General features: G+C 33.1%; 1 protein-coding gene across 1 annotated transcript in view; it reads right to left on the bottom strand.

The window, feature by feature from the left end:
• Positions 1 to 931: 931 nt before the first annotated feature.
• The window catches only part of LOC112603101, an 80,440-nt gene continuing 65,696 nt past the window's right edge, over positions 932 to 15,675 (bottom strand). Inside the window, exons 14-18 of the mRNA XM_025351525.1 lie at positions 11,912 to 12,222; positions 9,238 to 9,457; positions 8,608 to 8,831; positions 6,107 to 6,591; positions 932 to 1,551 (exon numbers count right to left, since the gene is read on the bottom strand). Coding sequence (XP_025207310.1) covers positions 1,187 to 1,551; positions 6,107 to 6,591; positions 8,608 to 8,831; positions 9,238 to 9,457; positions 11,912 to 12,222 — 1,605 coding nt within the window. The 3' untranslated portion in view covers positions 932 to 1,186. The remainder of the gene's footprint in view (positions 1,552 to 6,106; positions 6,592 to 8,607; positions 8,832 to 9,237; positions 9,458 to 11,911; positions 12,223 to 15,675) is intronic.

Raw genomic sequence — 15,675 nt, 5'->3', positions numbered from 1 at the left:
TAGGCGTGTACCTTTACATGATATTTTAAACGTAGATATTATAATAGATTCGTTATGCAGTAGGTAGTACGTGTAAGTATATAATAGTCACGTGAACGTATAGTACCTAATTATTACATTTATTATAATAATATGTTGTACTGCAGTGTAGTGGTTATAGTGACATATTCAAGAGGGAAATTAGGCAATCTGATTATTGTTTCTAGTGCACATTTTTAAAGGATAGGAACAACGTTTTTAATGAGTTATGTTTGAAGTTACATGTCTATGTTTATCATTCATAGTTTTTTTGATATTATAGTTTAAGGGAGTAAATAGTAAACAGACGAGTATACTATGCGCTTAAGTAAAGTGCATATTTTCGATGGGGACGTGACACCCAATCGATTATGTTCGTATAGTATTATATGTGATTATTGTGCATGACGATCGTTCCACCATTTGAAAGTTAAGTTTATGTGGATGAACTGTATTTAATAGTCGGGACAGGTCAAGTTAGGTTTACAATAGGTACAATGAATACATTACGGGCGACATAGAGTACTGAATATTTGGTTCCGTGCAATCAATTTGATTCGTGAATACAAACGAATTATTTTTATGCAATATTTTGTAAGCATTACATTTGTTATTAAGTACTATAAACATTGATAAAAAAAAAATAAAATAAAATAAAACAAAAATAATAGCAATTAGTTATAATAATCATGTTAATCATAAATCTACTTAATATTGGTGGCACAATGTTATATACGAAATAAATAAATAATTATTTATACACGATTCACTAGAATTTCACTTGAAATCGAAGTCTTTCTGCTTTTCTACACTCGCATTTATATTTACTCTGATAATTCGAGTTTTATCATCATCATTAAAATTATTTTAAAATATTCGAAATATAACATAGTTATCAGTAATAAATTAAACTTGTTTTTCTATTTATATTAAAAACGATAAGTTTGAGAAAATATTGCACAAAAAAAATTACTCGTACCTTGCACTTACGATTCAAATAGTTGGATTAGCAGGACAAAATTGCCCGTAACGTTTATAATATAACGGCGGCTGAGTACCTCTAGGTAAATGTTAGTAAGTAAGTATAATAGGTATACGGAACACGTAACACATTAATTAATTGATTATATTATAAACGACGGCGTGTGGTTTTTTTTTCGATCTTATATTATAGGACGTTGAGAAAGTTGACTTTTTTCTGCATGGCTTTCTGTTCGCCGTCCAATAACACGGAATCTGTGATCGGCGAACTTCCCAGGTTCTCCAGCAGCCTCCGGCTCCTGGTCGGCATGTCCGGCAACAGCGGCATGGCGTGCGGGGGCGTGTAATCGCCAACCCCGCAGCCAGCCGCAGTTCCGTACTCGCCGTAGGCGCCACCGCGGCGGACGTAATCCTCGGCGGCCACCGCAGCGGCGGTCCGGAACGTGGATGCGATCCGCTCCATTGACCGTTCCTCGGCTATCTTTTCGGCCGCGCGCGCAAACACTTGGCACTCGTCCTCGGTCATCGGACGCCGTCCCGCGTAGCAGCCACCTGTATATAGGTACGATATATGCACAAAACGCCCCCGTCACGCTTTCCCATATCGGTTCCACTTATATAGGTAAGTTATATGTATATATACGTAGTATATACACACAGTAGAAATCGAGCATATTATAACGACACCGTCAATTTCGCGGTCCAGCGTGTGATTTTGATAAAAATTAACAACTCTACAGCAGACGTGATATTATTAATAATTACTATAGGTAGTCGAATATCGATGAATGAAACCTTTGATAGTTCAAAACTTTTGATAATTTTGGGTATACATAATTTTGGACATAATATATAGAGGCAGATGATAGGTAATCGTAACGCTTTTATTTGGGCGTGACTGCGAATCGATGTGAAAAGTAGACATCACTTGATCTTCGTAAGAGAAGATGCAAAGCTCAAGAGTATTTAAGAGGCATATTATACTATTTTTCTATAATCAAAGTAAAAAAGCACAGACGATCACACTGCAGTTATTCAATGATTAACGATAAAAGTTCTAATATTGGTCGCACTATAGATGTGAGAATAGAAATGTAGAATTACAAAATCCTTCTATTTTTTACTATTGTAAAGTTCACAATAGCCTTCATTTTAACTAATGCAGTACATTATTTCTTCCTTACAAAATAAGGAACAATCACTCGACTTAAACGGAATTCAGAGTTGTAAGAAATTTTACCACTAGATATTTCTGGAATGTCTTGGAAGTAAACAGATACCTAACATTAGTGTATTTACAGCTATGTTATGTATCTATTTTATGTACATATAATACTCGTATATATGACATATTTTATACTTTTCATAACTCTCGGTGATTCGAATATATTTCTTTTTTTTTGACCTCTCGATATTTTAACCTCTTGGCTTGGCTTTTAGCATGTTAAACATTTAGTTATTCGAAGTTTTTCATAATTCCTTACAACTTTGAATCAAGAGTTGACTTTATAATATAGACTCTGACGATTTACTAGGTAGTACAACTAATGCACTTAAGTATTTAAAGATATCATGCTGCAAAGATTAGATGAATCAATTAAGTTAAATATTTATCGGAGAAAATTCAAAAAAATCTAAAAAAATATATATTTTTTAAAAGGATAATAAATGTGCATTTTGATATATGTATTTAATAGTATTATATATTATGATTATAGCATCTATTCTTATTACATTTTTATATGACATATTAATTCTTACCTAGTGGATATAATTTTTTATAAATAATATATACTAAATATAAGTTAGTATATAACACGTCGAATTAGACATCATTTTTACTCTTTACTTCAATGTTGTTATAACCGATTTCTACTGTATATATATATTATACATTCATGCAATTTAAACACATATATTACATATTATATTAAATATAAATATATATAACATGAAGGTATAGTTGCTTAATACACGTACACACACACAATACATCCCTACCACATTGTATATATATATATATATATATCATGATTCATGATATATTATGGAAGTTATTTCTTCCAGTTGACTTTACTTACATAGTAATTTATTTTATTTATGCCGGATATTCTTAAAATCTACGCAAGTAAAATGACTACCGTACTATAATTTTTAGTGGAAACTTTGAAAACGTCTGATGTATTCTGTATACTAATTTATGTTGTATAACTTCCCAAGATATCACTAGAAACAGTAGAAAACCAATTTAACCAATTTAAATATATATATATATAATATATATAAATATATATGACGATTGACGGCAGATATTTAGAATATACGTATTTTATTATAATATATTATTCTATATTCTAACAGAGATTATCATCAGTGAAAACTTTTGTGACTCGTTGATTTTCTATTTTAAAAATACACTAAAAATTTGTAAAAAATCAACAATTTATTAAAAGTGTTTGGTAAAGTTTTAAAAACACAAATTAATATAAAAACAAGATAATGTTTGAAAATTTACGTCTAGAAATACGATTTATGTGCCTATACTATTGTTTTCATTTATCATTATTAACTATTTATAAATTATAAGCAAAATACAACGTAATTATACTGAAACCATAATACAGTAAAATCCGTTTAAGACGCTTTCCAAGGGACCAAGTAAAAATAACGTATTAAACGATAAATCGTATTACGCTGGAAAACCAGAAAGTTGACAAATAAAAATTGTACATATAATTTTGAATTTTTTATTTTAATTACATTTATATTGTATTATTATTATTTCAATTTCAAGTATAGTGTACTAATACATACCTACGTCATACATACTTTTATTAAATTTTATTTTTATTATTTCAAATTATATATTACCTATAATTTAAATTCACATACATACCTATAAATTACATATTTTATTTTAAATCAAAAAAATTATCAATTTTTGTTAGTTTTGCATTTTTAATATTTTTGAGTAGAGGAAGTTTTCAATTTTATCAAGATTTTATAGTGCTTCATCTACATTGTAAGAAGATGCAATTAATCTTTTTAGTTCTTGCACATGATCAAGTGCATTTGTTGCGAGGAGATAACGAGTGATTAGTAGTGTACGTATATTAAAAGCTCATCCTTATTGTATGCCATGTACACATCATATAGTGTATACTAAGTTGCAGCGCCTTATTGAATCAATAATCATATTGTACATTATTTTGATTATTAATTTTATACTACATAACATCATTGACATAGAGCGTCTTATCCGGAAATATAAAGCGTATTATCCGGAATCATTTATATGTTAATCACTATCAAAATCAAGGCACTCGTAAAATTGAGCGTATTACGCAGGAAATTGTATTATGCGAGAGCGTCTTAAACGGATTCTACTGTATATAGTAAAATATTGGTTGTAATTTCTTTTCTCAAAATTTGGTACATTAAACGGTTTGTACGGTTTTACAAATTATTTCCATATAGGTAATATAAACGAACCAACATTTCAAGACAGTATTCCCACTGTAAAAGGAAAACATTATATTATAGTTCAAATATGATTTATTTTATCACCATAATACACCACGTGTTCATTTTTTTTTTTTTTACTATAGTATAGCATATATAAACCGTCTGTTTATGGTGTGCCGAGATTTTAATTACGGAATTAATACAACAGCAATTAGTCATAATTAATGAGTGACTTAATTAAATATGTATTCATTTGCAGTTATGGTATTGTATGTTATGTTTTTGATAAAACAATCAAAGGTTTAATTTTGATATACACAAACTATACCAACATATAATACAATATATAAAGCGTCTGATGCTATAGATACCTGTATTGTGTGTGTATGCATGTATTATATATAAGGTATTTTTTATAGCAGGAATTTTTCGTTCCCCTTCTTATGAAAAGTACCATAAATAGGTCTATATAAAGCGAGACGATCTCCGAGAAAAATGTATACAAGCTCGTTTAGGAGACGACGATCAATACGAGTATCGTGGCCTGTGCCTTTTTTTTCTGCGTCCGTAATAGAAATTATGTAATGATGAAAAAAAAACACTGCTGTTACTATTCTGGATGATATGGAAATATATAACAATATACATCATACCTACCACATTATACATGGTAATGTTAAAGAAGATGTCGTCTCCGAAATGAGTGCAACCATTTTTCGCACTGAGAATTATGTAGGTGTAGGCCCACTTATAAAGGATTTATCGCTCAACATTTATCGTGCACGACATATAATATTATATATATCATAACACAATATATACCATACGTTTATGAAGTAACACAATCAAACATAATATCAAATAAATGGAAAAGGCATTTCTATATCTTCGCTAAACATACGCTTTATGCCAACACAACGAAGAGGGAAACGTTTGTTGTCACTTGCACAGAGACTTCTGAGCAATGAAGAAACTAATATTTAGATCAAATAGAGAATAGATGTAACGATGTTTCAAAGGTTTAACAACGGTATTAGTTGTGTTGGCTTACATATTTTCATACAACGCTGTGTATCCATAAATTTAATATCGATGAACACAAATAACATCACTGCTTAAGAAAGGTGCTTTAATCGTAAACATTGCAGATAATGTTATTTTAATTTACGAACAATATAATACACAAATACTCGCCTAACCCTATATTACCATAATAATATTCTCTAAAATTATGTATTTGGCAATATTATAATATTATTATCGTTGAACCAATGATAACATCCGCTCCGTTTCGCGGTTAATATTAATTATATATAGATTTAGAGATGGGAGCTCGGTAAACCATGTAAATGATTTTGTTTTTCATATTAACTGATTTAATCAATGATAATTATAATACTATTGAGCTTGTAATAAACGCATTAATTGAAACATTAATTTTTTCCCTTTACTGGTGAAAACATTTTACGCACAATTTACCGAAAATTTATTAGGGTTAGACTCCCATCACTATTTATTAAATAATAAGTGTTGTTATTATCGTAGAACATATGAAAATACGATCACGCACTTGCATAGGTATAATACTTATGATGTATTATTATATTGCCGGTTTTTTATTGATTCAAAGTTTTATATGTACCTGCAGCGGACAGCGATGGCAGCATGGAAGACGAATACTCGTGTTCGGCGTTCTCTCGGATCCGGGCCAGGCGTAAAAGCTCCTCATGTAGTCGGACGTTGTCCTCGATCTGCCGCCGACGCCGGGCGATCTCTGCCTTGATCCTGGCCTTTTTCTCCTCGCGTTGCAGCTCTTCATCGTGTTCCTCCTCGGCGGCCAACGCCGCCAGCGATTCGTAGTCACCTCCACCGCCGTAGTCGTCCATGTAGTCGCAGTAGCCTCCATAGCCACCGTAACCACCGCCATCGTCGCCACCGCTTAGGTAGGCGGTTGGTGTTGGCGACGGCGACGGGTCCCACGAACGGGACCGTCGGCCGGCTGTGCCGTACTTCATCATTGCCGCTGTCTGCAGGTGTTGGTGGTAGTCGTACGACCGTCGTGAGTCCGAATCGCCGCCGCCATCGCTGTACCGCCGCTGCCGGCGGTTGTGCCGCCGAACGTCCCATCTACGGTAGATAAAACATATATATTTGTAAGCCAATGTGCAAAAGGATTATAAGTTTTAACTGAATAATTCAACAACTGATTTATAATCCAATAACAGCGAAAACTACTGTGTCGATTTGATTTGAAATCTTGATAAAGTGTATTACTATTATTACTATGCATATATAAGCGCACTGAGGAACAATTTTATGAAATTCGCATTTTAAAGAGCAGCTCACACAGGGATTTTTTGATTCATAAAGAGCGAATACTTTTTTTTTACATAGAGTATGAATTATTACAGAAAATAAAATAGTTTAAATGATAGTACATCATTTTAAATCTGTATTTTTTATTTGGTTTATAAAATTTAAAAAAACTTTATTAGAAATACGTGTAGTTTACTTTAATGAAATTTAATACAAGAGTAAATCCAGAATCAGCTAGTAAATCATATAAAATCAAAACGATGTGTCAGAGACAACCGTCGAATTGGCACTGACACTAAATGCTACGACCTAAAATATACATAAATTGTTTCTAATATTCATTCGATACACATTCAACTATTAATAAATCGAATTTCAAGAGAAATAAAAACAAACTTTACTCGTGTATTTTTTTAGTTTTATATTTTAAACACAAAGGATAATAAAAAAATCAAGTTTTAGCGACTACTTGATTGTATTATAATATAATATATGTATATATATTATTCACTACATTTTTCTCTGCTTTTTATATAACTCGTTTCAATGTGCATTTGAACAAAAGATTGGTGTAAGAAAATTCATTATTTTAAGGGTATTAAAGAAAACTGATAGAAGTAATTTATAAAAATAGTATAGCAAAATTTAGTGGATTCGTAGAAAAATGTTTGATTTTTATTTTGAGGTATTTGAATAATATGCTAGTTTTACAACATTAAAATAACGATTGTTTATTTTCGATGTATTGTAAAAAAATAGGTAAGTAATACATTTTGAAAATGGTAGGTATAGCAAAATGCAGCAAAATATTGATGTATGGTTTTCGTACCAATTTTACATAAGTTTGTTGTAGCTGTAACGATATTGTTGTGTACATGATGGGTAAGAGACCTAATAAAGATTAGCAGAGAGACTATCTGATCAGCAGTTTCGAAAATTTCACGATGGGCCTATTGAATAGGTTAGGAATCGTGGAGCTAGACCTTTTTTGTCGTATTGAAAGTAAAGAATTAACAACTTATCCTTATTTCTTTGTATTATAATTATCATTTTTACTCATTATAAAATTTTTAAAATACAAATTATACAATAAAAATAATGCTCTGTATTTACGAGATGATTTGTTTTACCAAGAAACTGTAATAAAATTAACAATACTTATTCTTATACAAGTAAAAACTATTTATAATAGAAATAGTATGGCGTATGACAATCTAGAAACTTTTGTTTTAATAACTACAGAAAAAAGTACTATATTATGTTTAAATGATTACAAAGTGTATAACTGTAAGGACCAATTTATAATATAATATAAAATATTCATATAGATTTAGAATTTTCAAATAGTGTTGGTACAGTTAAATTGTGAATTTAATTTTAAAGTTGTATTAAACATACACGGGTTATTGCACTTAGTCTATAATAACCTAAATCTAAAACCATAATATAAGAATCATAAATGTTTCAACTTTGATCTCTGCTTTTAGTTGGCGGTCATATGTATAAAGTCTAATAATACTCAAAATCATGATTTTGAATGTACGACAGTATGCTAACGTTACATAAGAAAAATTGATTATTTTTAGTTATTCTAAATTTACGTTTACCTATATATTTTTTCGTTAAATCATCATAAAATGTGTAAGAAAAAAAATAAAACTTTGCTCAACTAAACAGCTACTTCTAAGTGTTTATTATTTGGTACAAACGGTTCATAAAAAATAAAAATATGTAATTAATATCCATGGTAATTATTTTTATAGGGTTCTTCCAAAATCATATTTACCCTAATCAATAAGTTCGAAGGTAACATAAACTATGACTTACCTTTTTTGATCGGCTGTAGCGGAATTTATCACACTGTTCGTCGTGCGGCGGTGGCCATTGTGATCGTAAATCGCTGCCGATGAACCGATGGCGGTCTCGCGCAAAGCGCCGCCCAGATAACCAGATCCACCACTGCTGTCGGGCCAGTGTCGCCAAGACGTCGAAGACGACGGATCTTCGCCACCACCGTATGATCTGGACCTCGGTCTAGATGGCATGAAGTCCTATCACGAACACATATCGTATTAAATAGTGTGATATTGATAACGTTAGGAAATAACCGTGGTCATGGTCGAGCGTGCACACGGGGCTGACTAGGATTAATTATCTAATTATAAGTCATCCAGTAATTTTTATGAAATACAAAACACATACGATTACATTAATAAATATATAGCTATAACTCTTGGAGTTAGTTTCATTATTGTATTTCGAGTTTTTCACTTCAATATTTTATGAAAATGTTTACATTCATTTGTAGAATGTTTTCATAATAATATTATACTAAACTTAATAACATAAAATAATACTGAAACCAATAATTAACATCGGTCCAGGCGGCGATCGCCACATCCGTCCGTGGGTTGTGGTGGGCCCGCGTGTGGTAACTGCATGACACAATATACTTACAGAATTTCTGCCGCTGTAACCTCCGCCCAACCCGACATCGTCCAGCAATAATGCGGCAACCGTGGCGTCGTCATGCTGCTGTAATCGCAGCAAGTCGTCGTCGTCGTACACGTCCGACAAGTGTTTGGAACCGCCCAATCCTCTGATAAGTCGTGCGCCACTGCTGCCAGTTTGTCGTTGATGCTGGTTCTGGTACCATCTTCTTTCCAGGTGGTCAGGACTGTACATACAAAACAAATAGGTATAGCGGACGCCACATATTATTGATAATACTGTCATAGCACCACGACGGTTGGTCGTATTGGATATTATTCATATCAGTCATAACTCAAAAATCAATTAGGTGTAATATTTGTTTTAGGTAGGATTTGAATACATAGATAACTAGCAGCTGTATAACCCGACTTTATCTAGGTCAAAATTAATTTATCTTTCTATTGTTTTACATTTTTCTTCAATTGAAATATATACGTAAAACAAAAACAACATTACTAAATGATTAATTTTGTGATTTTCCATTTCTTAACTCTGGACATAGTTTTAAGGAGAACAAATAAAACTAAAGGCAATTATTATATTCAATTAATACTTAAATGCAGACGTGAATTCAATACCGTTAAGATGTATGTGTTTACATAAAAAATTCAGAATTAAAAAATTTACATAATGATTGCAAATTATAAAAGTAATCATTGTAATTTCATTTATATGTAATTACTATCTGATAATAATCTATATTTTGTTTATTTTTTAAGGTATATTTAAAAAATATTTTATACTCCATATTTCTACTAATTATAACACTATTATAGTAATAATATGTTCTATAACCAATGGCAGTCATTTGAATAACAAAAATAAATATTAAATTTTCGTAAGCAAAAACTCAATTCACGTACAAGTCACACTATATCAACCTATAGATATAGGAGTTGGCTTACCTTAATACCCTTCGAGTTTTAAAACCTATTAAAGTAGTTTTTTTAAAAATGGTCCAGTAACTTTTAAATATATATAATAGACAAACAAACAATGAAACTTTTATAAATACGTATATTTACGTAAAAAGTATTTGCATATTTGTTATTTTTTTATTTCATTCTATTCATTATTATTTAGTAGTCACTTTTATAACAAAAAAATATTATTTTCAATTCAATACTATATGCTAAGAAAATATAACTGTCAATTTGCTCAGAAAAAGCTTTATCGCGATCAATCATAAAGCTGATATGTAGTTATTGAATTGCAGATATGGTAAATTCTATTTCATAAATAATATTCAATAAAGCTTTTATTTCACTAATATAACATATTGTATATTATTAATAACCTAATGCCATGTCACAGAACGAGTAATAAATAACAAATAACAATATATTGAATGACAATATGTTTATAAGAAATGTGATGTATACTAGCTGAGAAGATAATAGAATTCTTTTACAACTGAAATTTTCAAATTGCCATTTAAATTTAAAAGTCAAGGGTTTTTGAATATTCATCAATTTATTTACCATGTGCTCAGACATTTACCATTCTAAAATTAAAAAAAAAAAAACAAAGATACTCTGTCGACCATAATAAGTGTTGAGTATATATCACGTTATTGAATTAAGGCCATTGTAACGGATGTATTCAATTTAAATTCAATTGAAAATCATTGTACCAATATGGAAGACAATTCTGAGTGAAGAAGATAGATGATCAGTATTTATTCCGAAGTAACTACTAAAATAATAGGGAATGTTTTAAATTTCTAAAATTTAAATGTTTTGAAAAAAATATATAACATTAAATTGTTATTTTAAATTTAAGTATAAAACTTAAATAAGTGTGAACAAAAAAAAAAAATAAATAAATAAATGACAATACATTTTAGGTTAATTTAATTTTTGGTAAAAAAAATTAATAAAAACTCTTTTATTAAATTAAAAATAAATTTCAATAGAAAAAAAAAAATGAAAACTTAATTCAAGTTTTCTCACAAATACTTATTTACCAACTAAAAAATTTTGAAAATTCATTGTCACAATATTTTTTGATAAGTGTTTAAATTTAGAATTTTTACTAACGAATCATTTTTCATATGCGATGATATATCATTAAATTACAATTTAACACTTCCATTACAAAATAAACTCATTTTTCTCTAAGAATAATTGATATTGTTATCATCCGCTGTCCATTATCCTTCATAAAAAAGGGTTACTTTATTTTTTCCTCTAACCATATTTCTGAACATAATTTGATGTCAAAAATTAAAAATTGAACATTTTATTTTTTATTAGGTGTGGAAATTTAATAAAAAGTTCATTCACATATATATAGTTCATACGTAAACCAAAAAATATAAAAATATACAAACGTATTTTTTTTTTATAAATATTTGCTAATATTCAAATAATAATGAAATTGGATAGGTACTTAAATAAATAATAATAATTTTAGTTATTTTGTTATAATTCAAAAATATTATTTGTGTGACCTTGAATCTTTTACATATATTATTATATTTTACAAAACATAATAGTCAATGACATTTTTAAAGTACTCAAATTAATAACAGAAAAAAAATGTATAGAACTTGTTTTATTCATTAGTTTCATGGAATTTGGTTACAATTTCTATAAATCATATTCGTCGTATATAATATATTTTATGACACACTTACACGTTACTGGTCGAACAGCGGTATAGCAGACTGTTTCCGTCATAGACGCCACCCAATGATCTCGCGGCACTCATCGTCCTACCCCCGCCACTGCTGCGGTAGTGGCTTGTGTCCAAGCCTCCGAGACCCATGACGCCGCCGCCTCCACCAAACAGAGCGGCTGTCTGCCTCCCGGTGCTGCCGACGCGACGGTCTATGGCTGACGAATAACCAATGCCGGTGTCGTCGTGATAAGACCACGTTGACGTCGATGACCACGGTTTCCTGACTCCGCCTGCGCCGTACAAGCTCATCGCGGCCGAGTTGTTCTGTAATCAACATTTTTTAATAGTTGCAAATCCGATGGGTCAATCATAAAGCAAAGACCGGCACGACACTGTTACTGCAGTCTTGTAAAATACTCGATTAAAAGTATTTAAATAACTTTTTAATACTCAAGTATACATTTAAAACACGTTTGAAAAAAGTAAATATACTTGGATTTTGGACAAAGTATTTTAAATCATTTATCTCAGTAACTGTATTCAAAATCAAAAACTATTTCTATTTTTATTTTTATATACTCGTACTTAAGTTTTCAATTTAATCATGTTAAATGAAAAGAAAAATTGATGAATGGACGTATACATATTTTGATTGAGAAAATACAAGCTAAATAAAAATTATTATATTAAATTAAATTGAATTGAATTATTATTATAAACTTTCCAGATTTTAAATTTTAATTTTAATAAACTTGGAAAATAATACTTTTGTCTTAAATAATTTCATCATTTGAGCACTAATTTGTGTTTTGTGTTAATCTAGCCTTTTTTGATCGTACACAGTTTAATAACAGTATTATATATGGTACGATTCGTACCGAGTGGCATCAAACTTCTAAAAACAAGCTAGGGTCAAATAAAACTACAACGGCTCCAAGCCTGTCATGTGACCACAAATCTATATTTTTACTTCGAGTAGGAAAAATATTTTTGAAAGTTTAATTTGTTGAATTTTCGAAGAAAATATTGATTACGCAGCGCAATATACTTTTATTGTATATACATATGTCTATTGTCTACAGTCTAAATCTTTTAAATAAGTATAAATTTATTTATCATTTTTATTAAATAATTATACACATTCAAGTATGAATTTCAAATCATAGCTGTTCAATACTTGTTAACGTTTTTAAAAAAGTTGTCGGGCCAAGTCAATGAACACGGTTTTACTCGTACATAGTAGTTCTAGTATCTTGTACAATATTATCACTCTTACAGTCAACTATTGATGTATAAGAAACAAGAATGATAATTCAATATATAATATGAAATAGTTTAATTAAAAAATATAAATATATATATTTCCAAATTACTGTGTATGCATATCTATTATCTGAATGTTAATGAGAATATACTATATAATCGTATTACATAATAGTTAGTTCATATTATGAGTGCTATCTCAAAACCAACCTCCAAAATATAGAAAATACTTAAGAAACTATATAAAACATACATAATAAAATAAAAAAGAATAGTTATTATTAAAAAGTACGAGTTTCTTTTATTATTTTTTTATTTTTTTGAGTGACTTTAACTCGTAATCAAAAATTCAAATAACTTGTACGAAGAAAACAGATGAATTATTTATAACTGCATTAAATGTATCATAATATGTGTAAAATTGTCTGTATAATTAATGCAACTAAAACACTAAAACACAAAACACAATCAGATATTATTGTATTCAAATAAAAATATATTTTATCTAGATAAAAACAGGTCATTTACGGTGCGTCTATTTATATATTTATTCAAAAAAAAAAGTGTTCTCAATCGTTTCCAAAGGTATAGTGCTCAATCGTAATAGCCCTTTTTATTAAAATTCTCGTTTGTTTAACTCTATACATAGTTATTTAGTTGATTTAACTTTGTAATGATTTACATCTTATATACAGCAGGCTAGCATCAAACGTAGTTGAGAAAATTGTATTCGGATCTCCTTTAAACCTGAAAGGGAAAATACGTATTGAATATATAGTCAGTAGTATATGTTCTTTATTCGTTTGATCGCAAAATGCGATCAAAAGCAGCTCTTATTTATAGAAAAAGATAAAATACAAGGTTTGCTCTCTCCAGAAGAGGTATCCCAGTGTGGTGGTATTTGTCGGAACCCGGGTTCGGCGGTTCCTGTAGAACCGCGGTATTAGTGTTCACTATATATATATAGCTACCAAACCCATAATCGCGGTCAGGTTCGCAGTGCCTCAAGAGCATACACATCATTGGGACGTGTGCTCGACGTGGCGCGCGGCATTCGTCGGGGATTCACGACTCGACTCAGACGGCGTTTCAGCGAGACCGCGTGCTGCTGCGGCTACGTACCGTACAATCCGAAACTGGCCGGCGGCCCGCCGTGCCGGTGGTTCTGGTTCTGCAGATGGCAGCTTCGCGGCGGCCGCGGAGTAGTGCGGCGGCGGCACGGACCTGTCGGCGTAATGCATCATCGCGGTGGCCGCGATGCCAACCGCCGAGGGTGACGGTCGCGCGCCGGCCACTCAACCGCGTCGGGGCCGTGAGCCCGCGCGACGTCCGCCGCTGAAGTGGCGCCGCACGAGCGTGTGCGACGTCGGCACGGCCACTCGGCCAGCAGCCCGGCGAGCCGGACGAACGCTGCTGCGGCGACTGGGGCGCGCGGGTTCGACGGCGGCACGGCCGCCGCCCGACGACCGCGGGTGTGGTAACGACGCGTGCATGTGCGCGGCGGCGGCGGCTGTGGCGGGCAGACGCGAAAAAGCTTCCGGCGACGCGCGGAAGACGGCGTGAGGAGCGACCGCGCGGAAAACGCCGATCGTCAATCAGATATATGAGCGTTGGCTATGAAACATAATAAACAAATTGTGGCGTTACAGTGCGACGACGGAGCAGGCGCAGCGACACGCGGACACGACGCGGTCTCGCAGCGACGTGAGCAACGGCACACTGTAGTCGCGGCACGGCGGCGGTCACTAGTTCACACGGACGCGGAGTCGATGCGCGCGTCTAACGATTTGTTATTCACAAATATATCTCGCGGGCGGTTATAACATTGGCGCTATAGTGCGCTCTGCAAGGTAGGTACATACATACAGATGACGACGACGACGACGGCGACGACGACTGATGACGACTATCGCCGCTCGCTTGGTGCCTATAAAGCGCGTACGCCGCGCCGCCCGCAACACACGTAACGACCCGCCGCTCGACCACACGCGCGCGCCACCCGTTTAACGCTCTATCCGCCCGGCACGATGCATTGTGTGTGTGTGTGTGTAGATCGTACGATATTGCGTATACATATACAACGCGATATGTGTGTATATATACACGTATACACCACCGGGTCTCGGTGGTCCGCGATAGCTTAGCGGCGGCAGTGGCAGCGACGATGATGACGACGGCGACAGTGATGATACCACACCGCCTCTGCGTCCTACGCGCTTCCCGCCGCCGCGCGATGATCAACCACGCCGCCGCGGACCTTGACCCGTCGCCCCGACGCCGCCGCCACCGCGTCTTCGCCGTCGCTGGTTTGACCTCCACGGTCACGCCGTGACGCCACACGCGAGCACGTTCGGCGTTGTAAATCTTGCCGTGTTGGCGTTACGCGCGCACGTCATAAACCTCGTGACTCGTACCGCGCGTGTAGATCAGGTGGCGATCCGCGTTTCGCGCGAGACACTCGTTGTTCCGAAACTGCTGTTTTGAAGTTTATTTATTTTTCTGTACACGATTTAAATC

This window comes from Melanaphis sacchari, unplaced genomic scaffold (genome assembly GCF_002803265.2).
Source record: "Melanaphis sacchari strain LSU unplaced genomic scaffold, SCAv2.0 Contig95_pilon_pilon, whole genome shotgun sequence".
NCBI lineage: Eukaryota > Metazoa > Arthropoda > Insecta > Hemiptera > Aphididae > Melanaphis > Melanaphis sacchari.
Note: the sequence above shows the minus strand (reverse complement) of the source record. Positions and strands in the feature narration are given on the sequence as shown.